Source organism: Ochotona princeps, chromosome 23 (assembly GCF_030435755.1).
Source record: "Ochotona princeps isolate mOchPri1 chromosome 23, mOchPri1.hap1, whole genome shotgun sequence".
Lineage (NCBI taxonomy): Eukaryota > Metazoa > Chordata > Mammalia > Lagomorpha > Ochotonidae > Ochotona > Ochotona princeps.
This window is the reverse complement of record NC_080854.1, coordinates 29,166,941-29,192,314: the sequence shown is the minus strand read 5'-3', so window position 1 is coordinate 29,192,314 and position 25,374 is coordinate 29,166,941. Positions and strand designations below refer to the sequence as shown.

The window sequence follows — 25,374 nt, the reverse complement described above, 5'->3', positions numbered from 1 at the left end:
CATGTTAGATGTCCTCTGCAACATCCCCAGCACGAGCTAGCAAGGCCAGGGACTTTGGGTATCTGCAGGAATTGAGAAACAGAGAGAAGCTGAAGGTGATCTTTAGCAACTGATGGTTCCAGTTGAAGGAAAAAGTCATGTTGAGGGCCTGGTGTGTAGCCAAGTGGCTACAGTCCTTGCCTTGTAACCACCGGAATCTCACAGGAGTGCTGGTTTGTATCCCACTGCTCCACGTCCCATCCAGTTTCTTGCTTGGGGCTGGGAAAGCAGAAGAGGATGCTGCAAAGCCTTAGTGACCTGCATGTGCTTGGGAGACCTGGAGGAGGCTCCTGGTTTCAGGCTTCGGATGGGGTCAGTGCCAGCCGTTGCGGCCACTTGGGGAGTAAACCAGAGGACAGAAGATCTTCCTCTCTGTCACTCTTCTCTCTGTAAATCTGACTTTCCAATAACAATAAATAAATCTTGAGAAAGGTCATGTTTAAATTTAATTAATATAAATAAAGTCTAGAGGGTTTTCCCTTAGAAGAATATGGGTTCTTATATTACAAATTTCATTGGTGTCAAAGGCAGCCTAGTCTCATTGATTTTTCAGTTAACACATACTGAAAACTATTCTTATCCACTTGTTGTGCTTTCCAAGATGAAAAGACACACTAGATCATGTTTCCATTCTGGATTTTTTTTTTCACACACACAAACTTCTGCTTAGAATTTAATTTATCTTAAAAACAAGGAAATACAGTCAATGACATGCGGAATTTTGCAAAGTACAATTTTACTCATTGAGAAATCATTGCTTGTGCCCAGCACTGTGGTGTGGTGAGTTAAGTGGCCGGTTTCCACACAGGCATCTTATGTAGGCCCGAGTTTGAGTCCCAGCTGCTCCCTTTGGGATCCAGCTCCTGCCAATATGCACGGGAAATCTGCAGAGAGCGGACCAGGTGCTTGGCCCCGCACGCATGTATGATACCTGGAAGCGGCTCTGGCTCCTGAGTTCTGCAAAGCCCAGTCTCGGTTATTGCAGCCAACTAGGCAGTGAATCAGCATATGGAAGATCTTTGTCTCTTTCCTTCTCTCAGTCATTGTACATTTCAAATTAAAAAAAAAATCTTTAGAGAGAGAGAATACTCTTGTATGAGATAAGATGTTCTCATTCATAGACATGCTTATTCTGATACAGATCTCTCAGCCAAGATTAATGATAGAAAACAGTCAATGTTAATCATTAATGAACAATAAAATGATCTATCTACTCGCATAAGCCTATAGAGTTTATTTTTTAATCCTTAAAGTCACATACTGAATTGTCAGCTGTAACTTCAAGCCCCATAACTTAATCTTCATTTACTTATTTCTGTCCTCAGTAATTGCTCCAATCTAAGACTCACCATTGCAATGGTACTCGACGTGGTGTGATCTTCCTGTTGTATCTTCACGCTGTTTCCAGACTTACGTTCATTCACTGCAAATATGAACATCTATACACCTGCTTAAGCCTTTCAAATTCCAGTACAATCACTGCAATCCACTTATTACCTCTTTGAATGGCTTTAGGTAGTGTGACAACATGGCCTACTCATTTTATCCAATCCTATTTCTTGAGTGTTGCTCTGACTTAAAATCATGATGTTTTAATTTATGATTTATACAGAAAATTTTCTATGATACAAATGTGTACTTCCACGACGCTTGTGGTTTTGTTTTGCTTTGACTTTCAATGTAATATCAATTACATTTCATAATACATTTGACATTTTCATTATAAAAAAGGTTTTGTACTTGGCAATTTTGATGCATTTGGGTTAATGCAAGCAACTGGATCATGTCTATTAGGTTAGGTTGAGCAATGATATTTGTTAGGTTAGGTAGATTAAACTTTTTTGCATTTATAATATTTTTAATTTAACTTGGAATTACCAATACACATTCCCTTCATATATTTCTTTATTTCTTTATTTTTGAAGGTTTACTTTAATTATCTGAAACACAGAGAGAGAGAGAAAGAGAGAGAGAGAGAGAGAGAGAGAAAGACAGAGAGAGAGAGAGAATCTTCCATACAGTTCATCTTCTGGTTCACTCCCAAAGGTTACAACGGTCAAGGCCAGGGCAGGGCCTGGCTGAAGACAGGAGCCAGGAGCTTAATCTGGGATCCCAGTGTGAGTGTAGCGCCCCCAAACACTAGGACCATCTTTCATCACTTTCACAGGCATGTTGACATGAAGCAAGATCGGTGCTGGAGCAGCTAGGACTTGAATCGACACTCATACGGGATGCCAGCATTGCAGGCAGCAGCTTAACTTACTTTACCACAATGCTGACCCTAAAACATCTTTATTTCTAATCCACAGTTCCTCATACTTGCGTGAAGTTTTTTAAGAGTATCTTATGCAATATTACCAGCAGTACCGGTGATAATAGAACTGTGACATAGCCAAGATGCAGTGGAAATGAAATTTACAGTGTCAGTAATATATTTTAAAGATTTTGGTGTATGTTTCATATGCACAGTTTTATTTTAAAAGATACTGTAAGTTGAAATTATTTTTATACATTTGGGAGCAACAATTTAGGTAATATAAAGTGCTAATGCAAATCTTTATCAGCAAAATTATGATGGTCAAATTCTTAAAATGTTCTGAACTATACTATTGATGTAAAATTATTAAACTGGTACTAATTTGTAGAAATATTATGTGTGTGAGAAAATGACATACCTGCAGCAAGGAAGTCATTCATTTCCCTAGAGATCCTTTAGTGTGCTTCCCCCATCAACTGTCCACATTTTCAACGGACATTCTCTGCCTTATCAGATACAGTCTATATGGACTAAATAGTCTGCTACCGCTACACAATTTTGGGTTTTCTGAATATGAATTTCCATTTTTATAAAACTGAGCACTTTCCAAAATAGTGCTGATTTCCTTTGTTTGTGTCCTTTGCTACAGATCCACAATAAGAGATCAAGATGTACCACGGTTATACTTACTTCTGAAGTCACGGACTGTAAAATTTGGTTTGATGGCAGCCTCAGGTGATAATCTAAAGGAGAACTGCTGGCCAGCAGGTGCAAGATCTCGGTCTGCAGCACTGACTATCTGAATGATCTAAAACCAAGTCGAGATTAAGCTTGAAGTCAGTCATCAGTTTCCAACAGAACTTCACACACCAAGCAAATCAGTTCATTTAACGAAGCATGCAAAGAGACAGAAATGACACTCTTTGAATCAATATCAGTGGCCCAATTACTTATAAACAAATCTCAGAATGTTTACAGGTAATTATATCAGGTGCAATTACAGGAAGAGGGCTAATTCCAAACCAATAACTGCATAACTGAAAAGCTTACCAGCATTGAAAATTCTCACTAATAAGCAAAATGAAATTAAAATGTACTTGCTTGCATTTTAAATTAGATGAAATAAATACTTTCTAACCTAAAAGTGAAAATGCTTACTGGAAACAAAAAAGTCTGATTAGCTAAAAAGTCTTAGAGTAGCAAAACTTTAGTACAGTTATGTTTATGAGAATAAGGTTTGTTTTAATAAATTAATAAAATTATGAGAAAGAAAGAATATAAGGAACATACATCTGCTTTGTTGTTATTTTTATTTTTCCCAACTGTATGGAAACAAAACTGTGCTTCTGTAGTTTTTAGAACAGTAAGCACTACAATCCCCATTTTGAAATTTTTCCTAAATTGCCCTCTAAACGGTTATATATCTTGTCATTAAAATCCTAGAATTTCAACAAAAAGGTCTTTCAAATATTTAAAAGTGAATTATCAATGGAAAACTGCAAAATTTGTACCTTACTAGACTAACATGGTTGTGAGGCATGTATAAAACATGCCAAATACTTTTACAGCACATAGAATTTCAAGAAATGTTTGGGAGAGTGATGGTAATGTACAAGCCAGGTGGCAGAGATTAAATGGGGCGTGGGTACCCCCAAACACCCAAAGGTGTTAAAAACTCAGACCTTTTACTGGTTGATGGATTATCATTGAAGACCTCATTTAAATTTGGCAACGTGAGGTGGGTCTGGTGGAAAGTGTTGAATATGATGGTGGGTGAGGGATGTCTGCCCTCCAAGAGTGGTTTTCCTAACATAGCTGATTATTGTTTGAGTTCAACCTGGGCTTTCTGACTCTGCCTCCTGTTTCACAACGTGATAGGATCTCCACATTCACAAGGACCAACTCTACAAGCAATGCCCTACAAGAGCCCTGATCCTAAATTCTAATGTCTAATCTGACGATTGAAATAGAACTTTCCTTTCTGAAGGAATTTGTCTTGAGCATCGTAAAGTAATAAAAAGAAGGCTAACACACCAGGTGATCCCATTGTTATAGTAAATTAGAATTTGCCACGGAAGGTTTTACTATTTCCAGTAGAGTATTCCAATCCCAGTCTGAGAAGCATACATAATAGGAGCTTTCATTCTATTTGTTCTGAAATTTATCTATTAACTTTTTTATCCCATAGTTATAAATTTTATTTACCTTTCCAGATGGTTATGCTCACACACAGTAGATAATGATATAAACGTAAGTAGATAGATAGGTAGGCAGATAGATAGTCAGACAGATAAAGGTATTCATGTAAAATCAATAGGTAGATGGCTCATGTGCATAGTTTTGAAATCAAGACCAGAACGGCCAGTTTAAAATGGAATCAGATGATCTCATAATACATTCTCTAAAAATACAATGGATATTTTTACTGAGTAAAATATTGAATAAAATATCAAAGACCACCAGACATTTTGTTGCTGTTGTTGCTTACGGGCCTCCAAGAACATACCCAACAGATTCCTCACTATGCTGTCCAGAAGTAAAATGATAAGTTTCATCTCTGGTAACTTTCACATTTAATATTCTGTTGGTCCTTTTCATTGATCAGACAAACATAGCATTAAATGAAGTTTTATTCTCAAAAGCTTTCAAGAGGAGCATTACAAGATTTCAAGATTTCATTGAATTGAAATTACTCTTGTTCCTAACTGCCTAAAACCTAACACACTGGCTTTTTATTTTTGGTGTGACTGAGTGTCTAGAAAAACAGCCAAATGATGGAATTTTGTAAGATCTTCTAACTTCACTAATAATCAAATAAAAGTTGTTATTTATGTCAGATAATTATTCAACATTTATTATGTTAAATATTACGCAAGCAGTGGGCTTCACTCATATAACTGCATATATAGTTAAAGTATAAAATTTGAAGTACATGTTCAAACTTAAAGATGCAGGTTTCTTAAGAAAGTTACACAAAATAAGTTAAGAGTTAATAAAAACAATGTCCTTTCCAAAATGTCAGATGAAAAGTTAGAGCAATATAATCCTCTTGAAGTTTCCATGCTTTGAAAATATTCTGTATCTGCATGCTCCAAAATGGCAAGCTCACCACATAAAATTATTGAGGAGCTAAGATGTGTTTAATTATGAAAGACAACATTGATTTTTAATTTAATAGAATTTAAATTCAATAGCAGTGTAGCTAGCAGGCATCACGAGTTTAGAACTATGGGGAAATGTTCCAGCAAGTACAAAGCAAATAAATCCTCATAAGAAATTAAAAGTCTCCCAATTTACATAAATGAGTAGTTTTCACGCTTACAGATAATTGTAACATACTATAAATCAGAGCACATAAATATATTTTCCGTTTGGACTTAGGTGCATAGTCCTTCATAATGTTCTTGCCACTTTCAATGCTGGACCATCTTCCTGCTACACATTCACTCACTCCTTTAGGGTAGGAGTTACCTTCCTAAGTAACACCCAAAACACTGGCAATAACGTCTTTTAGCTATACATTCTTCCCTTTTGTCCCCAAGAGAACATCCTCCCAGACCAATTCTGACTCAATGAGGACAAAGCATAGCAGACATTTCACAGGTTTTTGAAAATAAGAAACATGTTTTAAAAAAAAAGGAACCTGTGCATTGAAGCATTGCTCATATAGTATTTAGATAAGTAACATCAAAGTAGAAACACAGCAATATCCCAAACCCCAGATCTTTAATTATCCAAGGATAATTTGCTAAAAAAAAAAACATTATTTTCTATGGTATTACCTCCATATCCATGCTATCATTAATTCACAAAGGTTTGTTATTTGTTATGATTATCTCCGAAAGCCATCTGATTGAGAAAATGATATACATGATTGTATATTCATGTCTGAACCTGTAATTTTAAGTAATAACTATAATTTGTCTTGATACACTACTTATTCATAACATCAATAAGATACCTGTCCTGGTTTGGCATTTTCACAAACGGCTGTCTCATATGGTACAGATATTTCTGGAGGAAATTCATTGACATCTAGGACATTAATCAATATATTGACTTTGCTGACTAATGATGGGTTACCTGTTGGAAACATAAAAAGAGAAGAAACTATTAAGAATTCTGGTTAGCAATTGCTTGGACAATTAATAATTCATATTTTAAAAATAATGTTAATAGAACAGAAAATATCTCTCATTTTATCAGAAATTCTGAAAATAAATGAAGAGAAGACAAATACGTGAGGTGCAGGGTATTTCTAGTAAAATGACTCAGCCATCTTTCTATGGTTATTCACAGATTCAATTTTTCCCACTAAGTGGACCTTTAAACAATAAGTAAAATTGCAATTTTCTATGTTGTGCCATGTTACGATAATTCTACTAGTTAGAATACACTGCATATGTAAAAGATCTTTCTGAACTGATTTCTTCAAGAAGCTATTTTCTGAAAAGAATGATGAATAAATAGGAAAGTATAGAGGGCTCTTCATAAATAAAGTTTGGAAAAACAGATTTACGGAAGGAGAGGTAAGAGATGGAAAATAAGAATATATTCTGAAATGAACCAATGGTGCTACAAAGAAGAAGAAGAGCCAGCTGGGGGTGCAGTAACTTCTTCCTACAGTATCAAAAAAGGTGATTGTTTTTACATGGTCTCTGCCAAAATCCCATAACAAATTTCAATGTCTGTGTCATTTGCTAAAAACAGAAGTCATCTAGTAACTTTATTAAGTGTAACAAAATATACATGCTATAATTTATTCAATTTCTATTAAATAATAGTAAGTATTTAATTGTAAGTATTTAAGATACAAACCATGAAAATATAAAGTGCATATTTATTTTACTCTATCATATTCATTAGTTTATATGTTAAAAATCTTCTATAATATCACTGAAAAATCATGTTATGGTCCATCACAGACACAGTTAACATCCAATAAAAATAATAATTATATTTTTTAAATTGGTTGTGTGATTATGAAAGGTATATTGATAAAACTGGAAAAACACTTAGAAAATGCATTATTAAAATTGGTATCAGTACAGGGCATTATTTGAAAAGAGAACTGATTCAGTGTTCACAAGTTTTGCTTTTCTTCAGTATGATTTTTTTTCATATGAAACACAGTGTTTATAGGCCTTACTGTAAACAGCTGTCATACGAAATGAGACAGCATCTTTAAAAAGTTTTATAACTTTTGGTAAATTAGCATTACTCATGAATTATACTTTGGAAGATATATTATCTACTTTTGTTAGTGGTAATAATTATTTTATAATAGTATATAGAATAGTCAAGGCAAATTATATATCAAAAATACAAACCAGGTTCATGTTTGCAAATGAACTAGATATTATCAACAGCAGTCATAAAATGAATACTCAATACTTTACAACGGGTGGAGGTCTTCAAGACCTTACCCAGGTTCATTCATTTAGGGACACAGCAATCACGCACTGGGTCAGAAGATGTCCTTTCTCTCCCAGGGAAGGAGACGTCTCCCTACATGTTATACATGTCACAGACGTGCTTTTATAATGTGCAAATAATATAGTCAAAAGTTCTATAAAACAAATTTAGGCCTCGTTTACTTCAATTTAAGAGCCTGTGATATGTGACATATTTAAAACGAGGTATGAAGCTGTTCAAACTCTTAACAAAATTTAATGAAATAATTCTGTGTATTACATAGAGTGAAAGAGGCCATATAAATCACACGTGGATGACATTGTTTTTGACACTAGGAAATTCACGGCGAATCACGAGGATCAATACACAGATATATGACATCAATAAAATAACATGTTCACCTAAACCGGGGGTTTGTTTCACAATTTTTATAGCAAATCTATATATCAGTATATGATATGAAAATTGTGTAAGTGTATACAAGTTATATTTTATCCAACTTTCTACCTTTTAGTAAAAAGTTCATCATATAGTCTTAATTTCCCAAGAAAATCATGGTAATTAGGAAAAAGATAAGCCTGGCATTAATGCTGTGTATTTGATTTTGATGGAGCAATTAGACTGATTTAAAATACTCCTAAATAGTTTGATTATGATAGCATACCCATAAGCATTTGAAAGTTTAAAATAAAATATGAAATATGACAACATACATTTAGATTCTATTGTATTGCATATCATATAAAGTGACAAAATGGCATTTTCTCTAAATTAAAGTGGATGATTATGGTGGTGTTGATGATAATTATTCCCATGTATATGAAACATTGTAGTGTTTATGCAAATCATGAAAACTTTTTAAGTGACTCTTCAAAGTTTTAGTCTTCACAGTTACTATTGAAATGATGCCAATCTATCATAAATCAAAATTATCTTTCCTTCAAAATACAAGATACTTTCATGTAGACAGTTGGGAAAAAGGAACGGTTAGAAAATAAAGTATGACTACACAAACTCATGCATGTATCATAATGCACTAAAGAAAATTAGGAAAAAGGCAATTATTTGGCAAATTTTAGACAGAAAAAATGACAATGATTTGAAAATGAAATGTATCAATAATTATATTATATATATAATCAGTGATTATATATCAATGATCATTGTCCTCCAAAGTCAACCTTTTATGATATTGAATTTCCTCTTAAGCTTATCCTTAGGACACTTGAGAAGTTGACACGGTGGCTACCAGACTACTCTTCACTAAAACAAACCAGTCAGTGTAAAGTTAGAATGTAAAATTACTGGTAATGTTTCCCCAGATTCTTACGCAACATGCCCTTTATATTGTCTAAAATACATGTCCTTTCAAGATCTTCCCACCTGACTATAATGCTGATGTTATTTGCTGAGACACTAAGGATTATCAGTGTAGAAAAAAAGACTAGTACAAGGCCCTTTATTCTCAATCAAGATGCATAGATTGATCAATATAATTTTTTTAAAAGATGTGGCCAAACTATGGAAGAGAAATATCGATGATTAGGCTCATATCACTTAATCCCTGGGAAGGTTAACCATGGTCACTTGGGTTGGTACACTGGTTTCCAGGAATGCAAATTTAAGACCACAACTACTTTCCAATGCCATAGGAATGAAAATCTGGACAATTCATGGGCATTTTGGGAAATATTTTAAGCTGCAGAAATGCAGGTGGAAGCAATAGCAATGAGAGTTGGATTTACAGTCCTACTGGGAAAAATGTAAATTTTTAATAAAGCTTTCAGGCTCAGTTGCATGGTGGCTCAGGGTTCCTTGTGCAAAATATTTCCTATATTCACTCACGTGAGAGGTAGAGATGAAGGAGAAAGAGGCAGTCAGACGAAGAGAGTCCCATCTGCTTAATCACCTGCCAAATTCCCACAAGTGTTGGGGCTGTAACAGAACTGGACCCAGGAGCCAGGAACTCAGTTCAGGTCTCCAGTGAAAGAGACCCTGCCGTCTGGGCTGTCAAATTCTATCTCCCAGATTCTGGGTTCTTAAGAAGTTGGTAATGAGAGTAAGGAATTAAATCTATTTCCTTTTTCCGGTGTGGACCACAGGCATCTGAACCAGGCATCTAAACTTAGTTTTAATAATAACAATGCAATAGTTTGAAGATCCAGGAAAAGATATCCGACCATTCACATCTAGAAGTTATTGAAGATAAACACAACTGTTTCATATTTACACTCCCACTTTGACACTGATAAAGATTTCTCAACAAAAATGTCCATACCTCTTCTCTGTAGAAAAGCTCGAATTCACTGCTAGAGTATAAAATGTGAATGAAATAAAATACAAAGAGAACAAAATGAAAAGTTGTTCCAAAGGGATTTACTGAAAACTTTCGAGAGAATATAAATGCAAGGACTGAGAAAATATAACATGTCAAAAGCCAAAGGTTATCACTCTTAGCCTAATACGTCTCATGAGAGATTTTTGATAATATCCTTTATTGTCCAGCCAAACAGGACCTGCAATGACACCCAGTCCAAGCAGAAACCAACAAAGGGATGATTCTTCATGATCTTACAGATTGTGAACAATTCTCTAAAGAATTGCTCTGTAAACTCCTGTCTATTCCATACTGGCACTTACCAAAAGTACATTATAATGAAAGCAGAAAAAAAGGAAGAAGATGCTGTTTAAAGAAAAAAAAAAGTTCTGTTCAATTTTAGAATGTATTTCAGAATTGATATATTATTATTTCTCTCTGCCTGGGCTAGGAAACTCTTAATGATATGTACAGGAGTCCTGCATGAAAGAGAAGCCGGAACTCCAGAGAAGTGTTGAGTGTGCAGTGCGGAAGGAAATAGGTCACACAATGAAATGCACTAGCAGGTATTTATGCACTACAGCAAGCAGGCTCATTGGCAGCTGTCACCATTTCACTGGACTTATGCTATGAGGAAAAGGAACAGGTTTCCAACTTTCCCCAGGAGATCACTCAGCTGTCAGTCCAGAGATGAAAAACACCTCAGCAGGGACTCATTTAAGAGTGGTAAATCCAGGAAACTGCAGTGAAACATTGATTCTATCCATGCCATACTTACTAACTTTACTCGCAATTATGGAGAAATTATACTGCGCAGTGCTTTCCCGGTCTAGTAATTCATTAGTGGCGATGGTTCCTTCAGTTTCATCTATTGTAAAGTAGCTGTCCCCATCACTCTTCCAATCTATGAAGTACCTGCATATGAAGAGAGTGGATGCAAATGTGCAATGATTACACATGAATCAGAATGGCATTTAAGCAAACTTGACACACTGCCTTTTTTCCTTCCTCCGCAGTAGCTATTACCCACCTGGCAATAAAGAAGCGTGTAAATGACAGCTTCTTTATTGCAAAGTCAGTATGCTCAAGGGGAAACTGGAAATAATGAAAGATTTAGTACTCCTGCTGTTCATATTATTTTAGGGTCCTGACACCTTGAAAGCTCAGCAGAGACTAAAATTCTAAAGCTGACCATGAGTTTTCTTAACCTGCTGAATATTAAAACCTTTTCAAGCAGTAAAAATATTCCTTAATAGTGGCTTTGGGAAGGACTAGGAAGGGGGAAACACATCTCAAAATAGCTATCTAAGCCAGATCAGAGGATTAAAAAAAAAACAAAAATATAAACAAATATAAGGGGAAAAAAGTTAATTTACAATTTGGTATTTTTATAAAAAACACACATGAAGGGGTTTATTAATGTTTGATCTTACTATAGATCCAATTGGCTTCCCAAAATAAAAACCAGTAGTCTGATTTAATAATGCGTCTGTTTGTAGCACCATGAGAGGCAGAAGGACAGCTTTGCATCCCAGACGCCTACGGGGCCATACACGGAGTAAAGCCTGGAGCAGGAAACTTGATCCAGGTGTGCCACGCCAAGTGAGTTTGGGAGGTGCGAGTCCTGGAGCCCTCGCACCTTCTGCAGGGATGTGCTTCACATGGAAACAGGGGTTGGAAGTCAGAATTGGTCACTCTGATGTGAGGAGCAGGTTTCTTCACCATGAACCCAGACCACGACTGCTAAAGATGTCTTAAACTGTTTCTATTATATGAGATAGTTGACAATGATGACTGTAAACCTGAACTATGAGACAAAAAAAAAAAAAAAACCCACTAGAAACCTTTGTCAGTCTTGAAGTAACTGCAGATATGTGAAGTGGTTAGAATTTTAAACATCTGTAATGGTAATAACAGTTAATATTTAACATGCAGTTACTGTGTGATAGTATTCTCAATATTTCCAAAGATTAACCTAGTAAGTCTCCCCACAAGCTCAGTATTAGCAGTACTTCTCATTTTAACATATGGATAAAGAAACATTGAAACCTTGAAGAAACTAGCCCATATTCACAGAATTAGAAAGTTTTTGGCCAATGTTTACACGAGGTCATCAATATTCGCCACCCATCATCATCAACATGTACATTTATTGTCTTAAATAGAATGTATTATGGGAACTCTGCTCATCAGAAGGCACAACGTTCAATATATTTATCTCCAAAACAGGATATCCCTGTAGTCCATCCACCAAAATCTCAGTGCAAAGAATGCTGTTCCCTTTGAAAAATCAGCTCAGTGATGTGTATATGATGGTACTTACTGTTTAGACAAATTCATTTCTTTTTAAACTACAGAGATTTTCTGTCATTTCAACGTGAGATCATACCTAATTTGCCTTTACAAACAAGATTTATGACTCCGTTGTCAATATTTGTTAGTAACTGATTTCTGAGCCAGAAAATGTTGACCGTCATTGGAACACATAACAAGCCAGGCTGTTCTATAACCTGCTGTTCATCGCTCAGTCTTCATGTGCAAGAATGCGTTAATGCCTCACGACTTCAGCGCAGTGTGCTGCCTCAGACGGGTGCTCTCAAAAATTATAAATGATGTCAGAGCTCATGCAGAAATAACAGAACACTGGAATAAATAGACTCAATTATTCAGGTTGCAAATTCTTCTTTCTGAACAAGATGACAATTCTCACAATACTCCCTTTCAGCACTCTATTTAACTAATCATATACCTAACTGAAGAAGAAAATGCCCATAAAAACTCTGATAACCATTATTTTTCAAAGCACTATTGGTGGAGACTATACAACTAATTAAATATTTGCTGACTGCTCCGTATGCTCTGGAAACTGTATTATGGTTGAAGATTACATAACCAACTGGAGTATGATGCCCACTGCTGCAGGGTCTAGTTGACAGGATTTCAATCCCAGAAAGATAATGGATACCCTAGCTCTATCAGGAAAACACACTCAGTGTTAGACCTGAAGTTTCAGGCAAACTTTCATGAACATACATTCTACTGACATTTGAAAGCAAAAGAGAACTACAGATCAATATCCCTGACCAACATAGATGCAAAAATCCTCAACAAAATACTTGCCATCAGAATCCAATAATACATCAGATAGATAGATCATTCACTTGGACCAAGTGGCATTCGTCCCTGGCATGCAGGGATGGCTTAACTATGCAAATCAATAAATGTGATAAACTACATCAACAAATTGAAGAATAAAAGCCATAGAATCATCTCATTAGACGCAAAGGAGGCATTTGGTAAAAATCCAACACCACTAAATGCTAAAGCCCCTAATCAAGATAGGCATAGAAGGAACATTCCACAAAACAAAGTACTGTATGAAATTCCAATGCCAACATCATTCTGAATAGAAAAACATCAGAAGCTGTTCTACTAAGATCTGGAACTAGATAAGGTTACCCACTTCCACCACTGCTGTTCAACAGTTTCCCAATTCCTCACTTGAACTATTAGGCAAGAAAGAAATTAACGGAATTCAATCTGGGAACAAGGACATTGAATTATCACAGATGACATAATTTTCTACATAGGAGAACCAAAGGACTGAATCAAGGGATTATTGGAACTCATGAGAGAATTTGACAAGGTAACAGGGAAAAAAATCAATGATCAAAATCAATGGCTCTAATATACATAAACAACTCCATGGCTGAGAAAGAACTTGTAAGTACAGTCCCTTTTAAAATAGCAGAGAAGAAGATGGGCGCGGCATGACAGCCTGGTTGCTAAAACTTCTCGCATATGCCGGTATCCCATCCCATATGTGCACTGGTTCACGACTGGTGGGGGCATTTGCAGAGTGAAGCTGTGTTTGGAGAACTCCTCTCTGGCTCTGTCCCTTTCTCCCTCTCTGAGTCACTGTGCTTGTCCACAGGGAGGGGTGAGAGACAAAGCAAGAAGAAGAAATAAACAGGGAGGAGACAAAGAAAGAGAGGAGAAATCCATGCACTTTTCCATGATAAAACCATTTTCTATGAAGTTTTGATCTTTAACATGTTTCTACATCAAAATAATAATGTCTTTGTTTGCATGTATGCATCTGTATTTTCCCAAACCTCTCTTGGGTAGATGCGGATTTATACGTATCAGATGAACATTTCTTTCTACATTCAATCCGAGCTCAGCATCCAGGAGAGCTGACCCTTCTTCCTATTGGGCTTATACCCTGTGTTCCAGCACGATCTATGCGGGACTCTAGCTCTCCTTTCTTATTAAAGGGCAGCCAAGTAAATCTATGCTTCCTCAGCACAATTTCTCCAATCTCTTTCTTTCTCCCAACCCTTTTTCTGTCCACGTTATTTCTTTTTTGGGAAAATGTTTTCCGTATTCTTTAGTTTCTGTAAGTGCAGTTAATGGAAGCTAAATGCACGTGACTCTGTGAAAAGCGTGACTTGAGAAATCGTTCTCTTGAGGGTTCTAAACACGGCGTACAGCACAGCAGTGAAGCAGCCAGGCCGAGCGGCTGCTCGGGGATGAACACACTCAGCTGCTCCTGCGGTCTCTAGATTCCCTGTCTCCTTTTGTTGCATTATTTTACATTTGCTTCACTTGGGTTTCCCGCATCAAATCCTGTCCGCTTTTCTCTCAGTGTCCATAATTTGTGTACACTCTCTATTTTTTTCATTCAACATTCTGAATTATCATCACATTAGTCTTCTGTCTGCCTACATTCAAACTACTTAAGAATTGATAGTAGGTTTTCTAGTGATACCTAGTTCTCGGTGGTTTTAAAAGCCTACATGTAGGGCCCGATGCTGTGGCACCCCCTTCCCATCCAGCTCCCTGCTTGTGACCTGAGAAAGCAGTCGAGGACGGCCCAAAGCTTGGGATACTGCACCTGCATGGGAGACCTGGAGGAAGTTTCTGGCTCCTGGCTTCGGATCGACGCAGTATCGGCTGTGGCTGTCACTTGGGGGGTGAATCATCGGACGGAAGATCTTTCTGTCTGTCTCTCCTCCTCTCTGTACATCTGACTTTGCAATAAAAAATAAATCTTTTTAAAAAGCCTATATGTAAAGCTACAGGATCATGATTCACACAGGTGTACATAAGGGTTTTTTTTGTTGTTGTTGTTTCTATCAGTAAATCCTTATGGGTAATCAGGAGTAAACATCTTAGTAAAATATCACTGAAGTGCTTACGCATTCTTGCATATTTTGCTAGATTTATGATTATGTTAGCATTTAACTATGTTGAGTTCTCTATGTAGACAACATTACAAATGTGTACCATACTATTTAACAAGCTAGCTGATATTAATGCTTTGTAAGTCAACGTGTTCAGCTAGAATGCACTTGTTAGGTTCATCTATGTCTAAAGTTTTAGGGAGGCGGACCGCTATTTCCAACAAGACTAGGAAAAAAACTTTCATAAAATAGTGTTTATCCAACGCTACTTCTTGTGACTTCAGAACCCTTCTTCTCTAACGTGTGGCCTTGCATTGTTGCTCGTGCTTGAGTCTTGAGTCTAACGTGGGACTTGGATCTTTGCATTTTCTATTTAGAGACTCTCTGATTTGCTTTTTTTTATTTTTAGCTATTGTATTAAAAACGTATTTTGTCAGCAGAACATGCGGTAAATTAAACAATGTTTGCATGTTTTCTAGATTTATGAGCCTAAATTTTCCTAATCTAAAACTTTGAGTTTAATTATCTTTAAATTTTTTATATTATAAAGTTCAGCTGCTCTTCAGTAACAGCTCCTGTCCTTGAAATAACTTATTTATCTATTAGCTAAGCATTCACTTCATAATTATCAGAAGCACATGGAAGGTCTTTAGGGAATAAGAATCATAAACCCTACGGATTAGTATATAACAACCAATTACTGATATGTGATTCTTCATAATGTTCCAGCAAAAAAAAATGAATACATATCTAGGCAGATGGATAGATACTGGGATGGATAAAACTATATAGTTGCACTCACAGTGACTCATTTTGCAACATGGACCAGTATGGCAGCTTGATTCCATTTTGAGTAAACTGGCATGCATTCCATTGGTATCATTAACTAAGTTTGTCCTTCCTTTTGTCACAGAAATGTACTCTAGCGAGGGAAATATTTGGTATAGTGATCTGACGGGGGAATGCGGGACTTCATCTGTTGATTCACTGGGCAGATAACCGTAACGCCTGTAGTCGGGCCGGGATGAGGTCGGGAGCTTGGACACATTGGGGGGCTCTTATGCAGGTCACAGGGGTACATGCACTTGGTTCAGTTTCTGCTACCTTGCCTGGCACTTTCAGAGGGAGATGGATTATAAATGAAATGACCAAGACTCGCATCAGCCTTCTGATTTGGGTTCTTGTTGTTGCAAACTGTGGCTTAATCTGATGTGTCACAACACTGGTCTCCGGACTGAACGCTTGCAGGTCTCCCAATTCGCATGCTAAGTTCCACGCTACATCCTAGAAGGCTGGATGGGGGTGTGTGTGATTGGCTCATGAGGGTGTGTCTTCAAAATCTGGATTAGTGTCATTAGCAAAGGAAACCCAGAGAGCTCTTTTTCTTGTTATGTGAGAACACAAGGAGAAGGCAAACATACGCTGTAGACAGCCGGCCCTCACCAGACGAAGGGAAAAGTAGTTTATTCTAGTCCTTATAGAGAAGCTAATCAAAGACGATGTTCTTTTCAAAAAGAAATCACAACCGAAACACTAGAAAATAACCCCAGCCTGTCCGTTTCACAACATAAGAAGGCATGTTCAGAAAACAAGACTAGAGGTAGGCGGATGAACCATTTTCTGACAATATGGAAGTGAGTGACTCCATCCACCACGTCAACGCGAGGTAGGAAAAGAGATGAGGCTAAAGCGGCAGAAACACCACCAGCTGGAACTAAAGAACACAGGGAAACTGTGAAGAACGACAAAAGGCCGTGGGATTCCTCGAGCATGACAGGCCTGGGAGGTAGAAGTCCTCAGCTCCGAGAGCTCCGGATGCAGCCTCGCCAGGGCCAAGGGGCGTGGCTGTTCCCAGAGCCGTGTCACAGTGTGAGGAGCAGAACCAGACGGACTCAGCAGCCTGCAATCTATAACAATAGAGATAAGACTTTTGAATTCAGAGATGATACGAGAATTAGTTAAGGATGTGGGATCTCTTAGGATGTATTTTGCATACCAGAAAGACACACATTTAAGGGGGCAGAAACAGAATGTTCATAATGTTCATAATTAAATATTTGAGTCCCTCTACAGAATTCTAATGCTTGGTCCTTTTAATGTGATGAGTGGCCTTATACGAGGGGTGCTAGCGAGCTCTTTTCTCCATTGCGTGGACAGAAGAAGACTACAACCAGCAACGCAATAGGAAGCAGGCCCTCTCCAGACGCCGGACCTGTGGCTGCTTGATCTGAGACTGTCCAGCTGCTGAGAATCCGGGAAGCAAATGTTTATTATCAAAGTCTAAGCCAGCCAGCTGGTAGTCCTCTGCCTGAGATATTATCCATGTCACTCTGTGCAATGGATTTTGATAGGTAGAGACAACATGGTATGCGTACTCCTTTCCCAAGAGTTCACATCAGCTAACTACTGTGCTCAGGTGTGCCTGCATAGCCGCTCCAATCTTTTGTTCATCATCTGTCAACACATGATGTAAAATCTTAGGATACACATTCCTATTTGTTCATACCAATAAAACAGTGTTTTCACTCTAAAGTCCTCTGAATGTATTCTTTAGTTTGCTTCTTTCAGAGTTTGAAAATTTTAAAAACCAATCTCGTGTCTCGCCCACTTCTCTTCCGAGGTATGTGACCAGGACATATTCATACCTTACGGCATTTGTAAGTGTGTGATTAGACACTTGAATGAATGGGAGAATGTACCAGTCCTAAAGCATTGCGTAGAACCCATGACCCTACAGCCTGCTCACCTGTACACTCCAACTCAAACCCAGCACATGCAATTATCACTATGAAAACAAAGACAACAAAACCATCTTTTTTTCAAACAATAACTTGAGAAAGGGACTAGAGAGATTGTATTCATAAAATTAGCTAATGCCTACTACATTCTGGGTTCTATGAAAGCATCTTAGTAGAATCAATGGATACTGTTCTCTGAGGTTACACTACTGAAAAATCGAGATTTTTTTTTTTTAATTTGAAAGACACATTTAACAGGACAACAGCCGCCTTTTCAAAAGTTGTTCAAATCCTGTGGCAGCTCCCCTATTCTTCCATTTAGGTAAAGTCGGTCCATTTTCACATCCCATAGCTAGAGCATCATTCGGACTTGGTCAGAGTTGTGTAGGTTTCATGTGTTCTCACCTAACAGCACTGCTGCCCACGTCCAGGTCCTGAGCTGTGACCGCCCCGATGATGGTGCCCACGGGAGTGTCCTCGTACACCTCCATGGTGTAGAGCGGCTTGGTGAAGACCGGAGGCTCGTCCACATCCAACACGCTGATCTTCACCGTGGCCGTGTCGTGAAACGGGCCTGCTGAGTGGAATCGCTGGTCCACGTGCAGGTTGGAGGCCTCCACTTTAAACGTGTACGCCTTCTTGGTTTCAAAGTCTAATGGCTGTTGTGAAAACGAATCAAGATGGGGGTGGGGGACATTGATAGTCACCTAGGCATGTCAGAAATAATGAACATTCAAAACAATTATAATCAATTACAGTTATTTTCAAGGACTCATTTTCCTTCAAATGGAAGCAATTACAACACATTACAGTTAATTTCAATGTTTAATTTTCCTTTATAATTAATGAGTAAGGGAAGGGAAACATATTTAACAAAAAAACCACACTTGTGGAGAAGTGTCAAGGGAACTTGTACTGGAAATCGGCTGCAGTCTTTAAAATCCTGAAATAGACGTGTGAACATGCGTGCTACATGGCGCTTGTTCATTTTACGAGAACAGTTTCAAGTCAGTTCAGAAGCAGCAGTTCTCTGTTCTTATCCGATGCTGCCACCTAGTGGAACTGTGAAACGCAACAAAAGACCACAAGAGAAGCGGAATTGGGTAACAGTATGTGCTTTAGATCTCACCTGCACGTTTGGTATCATAAACTACAGGGCTATATTTAGAATCTCCCCACCCCCACCCATTTTGATAAAAATGTCATTTGTTATCCAGTACTACTCAATGTCTATTTACCTTCTCTAACCCTGTATCAGGATTTATCAGTACGCCCAGTGGTAGTTACAAAGAGTATTGTTACTTTGTGTCCTCAGAACTGCATACATAATTAATGAGCAGTATTACATACCACTAGGATAGATTACCAAAAATTGTGGTTTATCTAATTCTTATTTTAAAATGAAAGAAGGTTGTGAAACAACATGGGCCTCGGTCTTGCCCGGAGTCACTGATGGCCGGTTCACCTTCACTCTGAATCCTGGATTTTTCTCTCCTGTAACCCAACATATGGCAGACATGCAGTGCGTGTTTCAGTGACAAGTTTATGGTTAATGGTTCTGAATTCTATTCATCTATGAAAAATGAGGACAATGTGATTTTAAAATAAACACTGTAATTTTCTCGGAGTTTTATGAGATTTTACTTTTCTAAGTAAGTAATTCAATTATGACTAATAAGTGTACAACATCTGTACCTCTTGTTAGTACTCCAGGGAAAACAAAAGATGTTTTTCTTTTAAATCCAAGATTGCTATGTGACACATTTCCTCCTCTGTGAGCTGGGGAAAAACGGTGAAATCCTTAAAAATTCTCATGGTTCCAACGAGAACTTTTTATCCAATCAATATTTTATCAAACAAGTAACACTTCTTGCCTTTGGCCTCCATATCTTCCGCAATATTTTTATCAGAGGATCTTCACTTATTTTCCTTGAAATTACTCCCTTTTTTTTAACCTGATCAATTTCATTTTTACTCGTATGTCATAACTTGATTCTCGACACTTTATCTTTGCTTGTCCACCTCTTCCCTGTATCATTCTTCTATTTCTGTATCTTTGCTGTTAGAAGTTTTTATCTCCCTTATTACAAATCTAAGCAAAGGATGATGTACCCTGGCATCTCATGGTTGATGACAGCAGGTCCCATGAGCAGAACCTCAGTGTTTAAACAAAACGGGATGAACGTTTTGGGGACACAAGAAAAGTCCATTACTGTGCTGTGATCTGACTTAAATAACATTCCTGATAGGACAGCCAGCTGTAAGAGACAGGATGGAAGACATCCCTCAAGTGAAGCAGAGGGCACTACTACAGTCACAGGGGAACTGCAGCTTTTAAGGGGGAAGACCAAGGCAAGATAAGACACATGTATTCAAATATTTGAAGGACCATCATTTTGATTAGCTAGGCTTTTTCTCTAAGTCTCCTGGTGGTATGCTAACAGTACGTGATGAAACAAAGTAATTTTAGGTTAGAGAAAGGAAGCTATCTCTAATTAATGCTTAGAGCCGTTCTGAGGAAAGGGAAGGAGTGATTGGGAAAATACCTGTGCCTGTGGAACCGTATCACAGGGAAAAGAAATGTAAAAGAAATAGATATATAAATAAAGTATTCCATATTGATTAAAATGAAGCTAATACAATTAAAGAACACGCTGATTAAAAAAACATAGATTTTTGTTTTTTGCTTTTGTAGGTTCATTGCTCTGTGAACACTACATAATACATCTTTTTTATGATAGTGACCCAAATTGACTACTTTTATATTTTATGAATGCTTTGACCTAGAAAGAAAATCAAGGCGGCCTGGCCCACATCCCTTTTCCGGTCTAGAGTTGCAGCTTAGAAAGTCTCAACTACTTTCAGGTGTTCTTCATTTCCCTCTCAACTTTCTCCCAGAAATGCTTCTGATTAGCTGCATGACAGGGCACCTCCTTTCAAGACACGGTCTCAGCATTATCTCCTTAGTGACTGCACATCACAGCTACCCGGGTGAACTTGACTGCCTACTCACATGTCTGTTTCAAGACAGAGATGAAACAAAATTCTCATTTTCTTCTTCTTTTTAAATCAGACATACCAAATGTCTTTCAGGAATTCCTGATCTATCACAGTAGGTAAATATTTGGCGGGCAGGGAGACAAAGAGTGAGATGAAAGAATCTTTCTCTACACATTTTTTGTGTTTTTTTTTGGTGGCTGAAATCTCACACCCTATGGAGATGAAAGAAGTGAGAAAACTGAGAGAAATGCCACAGAACGTCCGGGGGGGGGGGGGGACGTCCGGGGGGGGGGACGTCCGGGGGGGGACGTCCGGGAGGGGGACGTCCGGGGGGGGGACGTCGGGGGGGGGGGACGTCCTGGGGGGGGGGGACGTCCGGGGGGGGGACGTCCTGGGGGGGGGACGTCCGGGGGGGGGACGTCCTGGGGGGGGGAACGTCGGGGGGGGGGACGTCCGGGGGGGGGGGGACGTCCGGGGGGGGGACGTCCGGGGGGGGACGTCCGGGGGGGGGACGTCCGGGGGGGGGACGTCCGGGGGGGGGGAACGTCGGGGGGGGGGACGTCCGGGGGGGGGACGTCCGGGGGGGGGAACGTCCGGGGGGGGGGAAGTCCGGGGGGGGGACGTCCGGGGGGGGGACGTCCTGGGGGGGGGGACGTCCGGGGGGGGGATGCCCGGGGGGGGGACGTCCGGGGGGGGGGTTCGTTTAAAAATCCCCATTCTTAGGCTAGGCCACTTGACAATATAAATTTTGCACAAAACGAGTTATGAGTGAACGCTGAAGGTTGTCTAGCTGACCTTGGCCACCCGCCGACTACCATCCCCATACGCGGGACTGCACTTAATTTCCAAATCAACAGAAGTTCTCAATTTGAAAAAAGAGTAAAACAAAATAAAGTTTTAAGCTGCTGGGAAATGGATAATGTTCCATGGCAGAAATACATTGCTATGAAATTGAGCTATATCAGCTCCTATAACAATAAGGAGAAACCCTTATGGCATTCTATTTTCTGATTCTTTCTCAAAATGCAAGAACATGATTTACTGAAATGAATTTGGTTGTGTAGCTCCTTGCTCTTTAGTGTATATCTGTGATGGATCATTGGTGAAGCCAGGATTTGGGGGGAAACAATTTACTTTTAAAGAGCTATGCAGCAAGAAACTGAATTTATGGAGAAATGGATATGACACATTAAACTGTTCCCTGGAGTAAAAAGAGAGGACCAAGGTAAGATATTATCTTATCGCTTGTTTTTGACCACTTTGCTGACGTACGGGACACACTACATAAAACTTTAAAGTGTAAAATAAAGTGTGTGAGCATTCCTAGGGACTGAATTGCATATCGTCTCCATCAGTTTGTCAAGTGTTGTGAAGACTTAAACTATACAAGAGAAACTAAGCGGTTAATCGCTTGACTTTGAGTTAATAAGAGAAATTACTACTGCTAGTAGTAGACAAGTAGTTCCAGTTGGCCTAGAACAAAGTAAATTCACGAGCATAGAAGCTGATACAGCAAATTCCTAAGTGGTACCTGTAGGCACAGACACCTGACCATGGTCAAGAGCTAACAGAGAAATAGTGACCTCAGATGTGAAGTCACGCAGATGTGAAACGCTAGAGCAATCAGTCAACTTGGAAATGTACTTCCTGTTTTGGGTCAAATCACAGCTTGAATCCACACCTTAATTTCCGTTTGAAAGGCCCCAAGAGAAGAACAATTAAGCCATCTCAGATTCATTACAGCTGCAGGCAAACGGCCCCTTTAACTCTCACTGCTCTATATTGCTTTATGGCTACTCCATACTGCAAATACATGATTTCAGGTAGTAAAAACATCACCCCAAATGGATAGAAAATCAATGCTAGAGAGAGAGAAAGATAGATGAGATGAGAGAGAGAGAGAAAGAGAGAAAGAGAGAAGAGAGAGAGCGCCATTTAGTAGTAAGGTCTTTTATCTCAATCATCTGATAGATTTTAACGCACAAAAGAAGGCCAGCTGTCAAAGATACCAAATGATCAAAAGATATGGCTTTATCTAAGCATACTGGAACCATTTTAAGAAAAGCAGATAGAAAACAGATTTACACCAGCTTGAACTTGATAAGTGGACAACGGAAGAAAGCTGCTTGCAAGCAGGTTCCTGCGTCAGGCTGACTTACAAAGATGTTCAGAATAAGCATCATTTTAAAGAAACATCGTTTTCCAAAATTTAGTTTACTGCGCAATACAAGAATGCACTGAGACATGTAGGGGTGTCTGTGCCTCTCTCACTGCCATCAAGGGAAGGGTTCAACCCAGCATTTTATGAGAAAGTTAAACAATTATCGAATGAATTATCTAACCTCAGGTGAGGATTTACCTAATACCAAGGGAACAACAATAGCATTTCCAACTCCTGATTGTAGTTCTGAAAAAATTTCAACAGCATCTGAATTACAATTTTAAAGCGCATAAGCTTTAAAACAGGTTTACTAGAATTTCCTATTTTCTAAATGAAATATTTAAATTATGAAATCTCAAATAACTTGTTCTCAAAATCAATTACTTATCAGAAATGCACTTTTTTGATCAACAAGTGGTTACTAAGTGCCATTTTTTTGTAGGACTGCAAAAATGTTTATGATTTTATCAAATTAATTCAGGAATTATGAACACTATTTTCAGTGCCTCTGTCTTAATGACAATATTGTGAAGAAATCTGATAGCTGAGAAAGGAAACAGATAAGCATGCGCGCACACACAAAACCAGAATTACAAACATTTCTGGTCATTCTAGTTTCAGAGTTCCAGTGACGCCCTGTAAACACGAAAGAAGATTTCAGCTACTATAAATATTTAAGTGGAATATATGTGGTATATAAATATACGAGATGGCTTCAAAAACATCATGGAAAGTTTATGCTATTTGTCAATTCCATTTTTCCATGAACATTTTCAATTTCCATGTAGTATAAATCATGACTCTTGGTAGATCAGTGGTCATATCTAACATACATCATTCTTCGCATTATTGAAAAGGTATGATTCCAACGTAGGTATAGTTAATCAAAAGCTAGATGATTTGAAAAAGTTACCTTTTTCTTCCTCTGAGTTTCAGATCAAACATTTGTTGAATCAGTAAGGCACTATTTCTCAAAATAACTTACAAAACATGCTGAACTCTACATGGTATGTGAATAAAGAGATACCACGTATCAGAAGCTCCTGGCTTCCCATCAGCTCACTCTGGCATTCACAGCCATTTGAGGACTGAAGATTTTTTATTTTAATACTTTGCTCGGTGTTATCATGACAACGTTAGAGAAATCAGTTTCTTTTCTCTTTGTCAAATCTCACATACCTTGGTGGGAATTTTAAAGCTTCACCATGCTACTCTGAATTCAAAGTGACAGAGGAAAATGTGAATTTTATAGTAGCAAATAAAAGAATCAGAATCGAGTTTAAAAATTAAATAAATGTCTTTTTATATTCTTCTCAGCTCGTATAAAAGTGATCATGGTCTTTATTCACTATGACTTTCCTCCCATAAAGGAATGACAAAGACGTACACAGGAGAAGTAAATAAAAGCTTTTAGAATAAAACAACAATGAAAATACATGGTTAAAACCATAAATCTTTCAAAACGTTTTTCAGTGAGTTAAACATAAGTCTTCCTTTAAACAAAGCATATTGTACCTCCTTCCACTATTACAGTTCCAAGTCAGTCAAAAATAATAAATGATGCTCAAAAAGTGTTACAATTTTGAATATAGAATTTACATTCTTAGACTTTTTAAATGCACTCATACCCAAAGTATCACATTCAGATTTTATTCTAAATGAACCTAGAGTGTTATTTTTAAATATTCAGACTCTCTTTTTCACACAAGATAACAACTATTTTTCAATGGTTTATGACACTGACAAATGCCCTTCCAAATTGACATTGAGATGCTAGTTACTGATCAGCAAAGATGACCAGTGGCTATAAATAAAAATGAAAATATAAATATAAACCACATGTCTACACACAATATATTTATAACTATATAAACAAATATATGCACATAAATTTATATATGTGCATATATGTACTATTAACTTTTGTACCTCAATTTTACTTTGGAGATATACTTAATATCAAGTGCAAATTTTACTACTGATACAGAGTATTTTCTATGATTTCTCTTATTAAGACACTTTATATCTTTTTCCATCAGAATTGATTTGTGTAAAACATTTAAATGTGATTTTTAGGCAGGACATTTTAGAAAACAAACTAATGATACTTAATTGATTTCTTTCTGAAAAGAAAAGGAAAAACTACAGAATCAACAAAGAAATGAGTAAGAATTTTTCTAAGTGTACTTGGCAAATTCAACACCAATGCAAAATTGTGTTGGAGAACATGTGAGTTTAATTTACCTGTACACTGAACATAA

At 37.8% G+C, this 25,374-nt stretch overlaps 1 protein-coding gene across 1 annotated transcript in view; it reads right to left on the bottom strand.

Moving 5' to 3' along the window:
• The window catches only part of CDH12 (cadherin 12), a 413,488-nt gene that overhangs the window by 5,589 nt on the left and 382,525 nt on the right, over nt 1-25,374 (bottom strand). Inside the window, exons 8-11 of the mRNA XM_058680040.1 lie at nt 18,358-18,611; nt 10,807-10,943; nt 6,258-6,379; nt 2,987-3,104 (exon numbers count right to left, since the gene is read on the bottom strand). Of these exons, the coding sequence (XP_058536023.1) occupies nt 2,987-3,104; nt 6,258-6,379; nt 10,807-10,943; nt 18,358-18,611 (631 nt within the window). The remainder of the gene's footprint in view (nt 1-2,986; nt 3,105-6,257; nt 6,380-10,806; nt 10,944-18,357; nt 18,612-25,374) is intronic.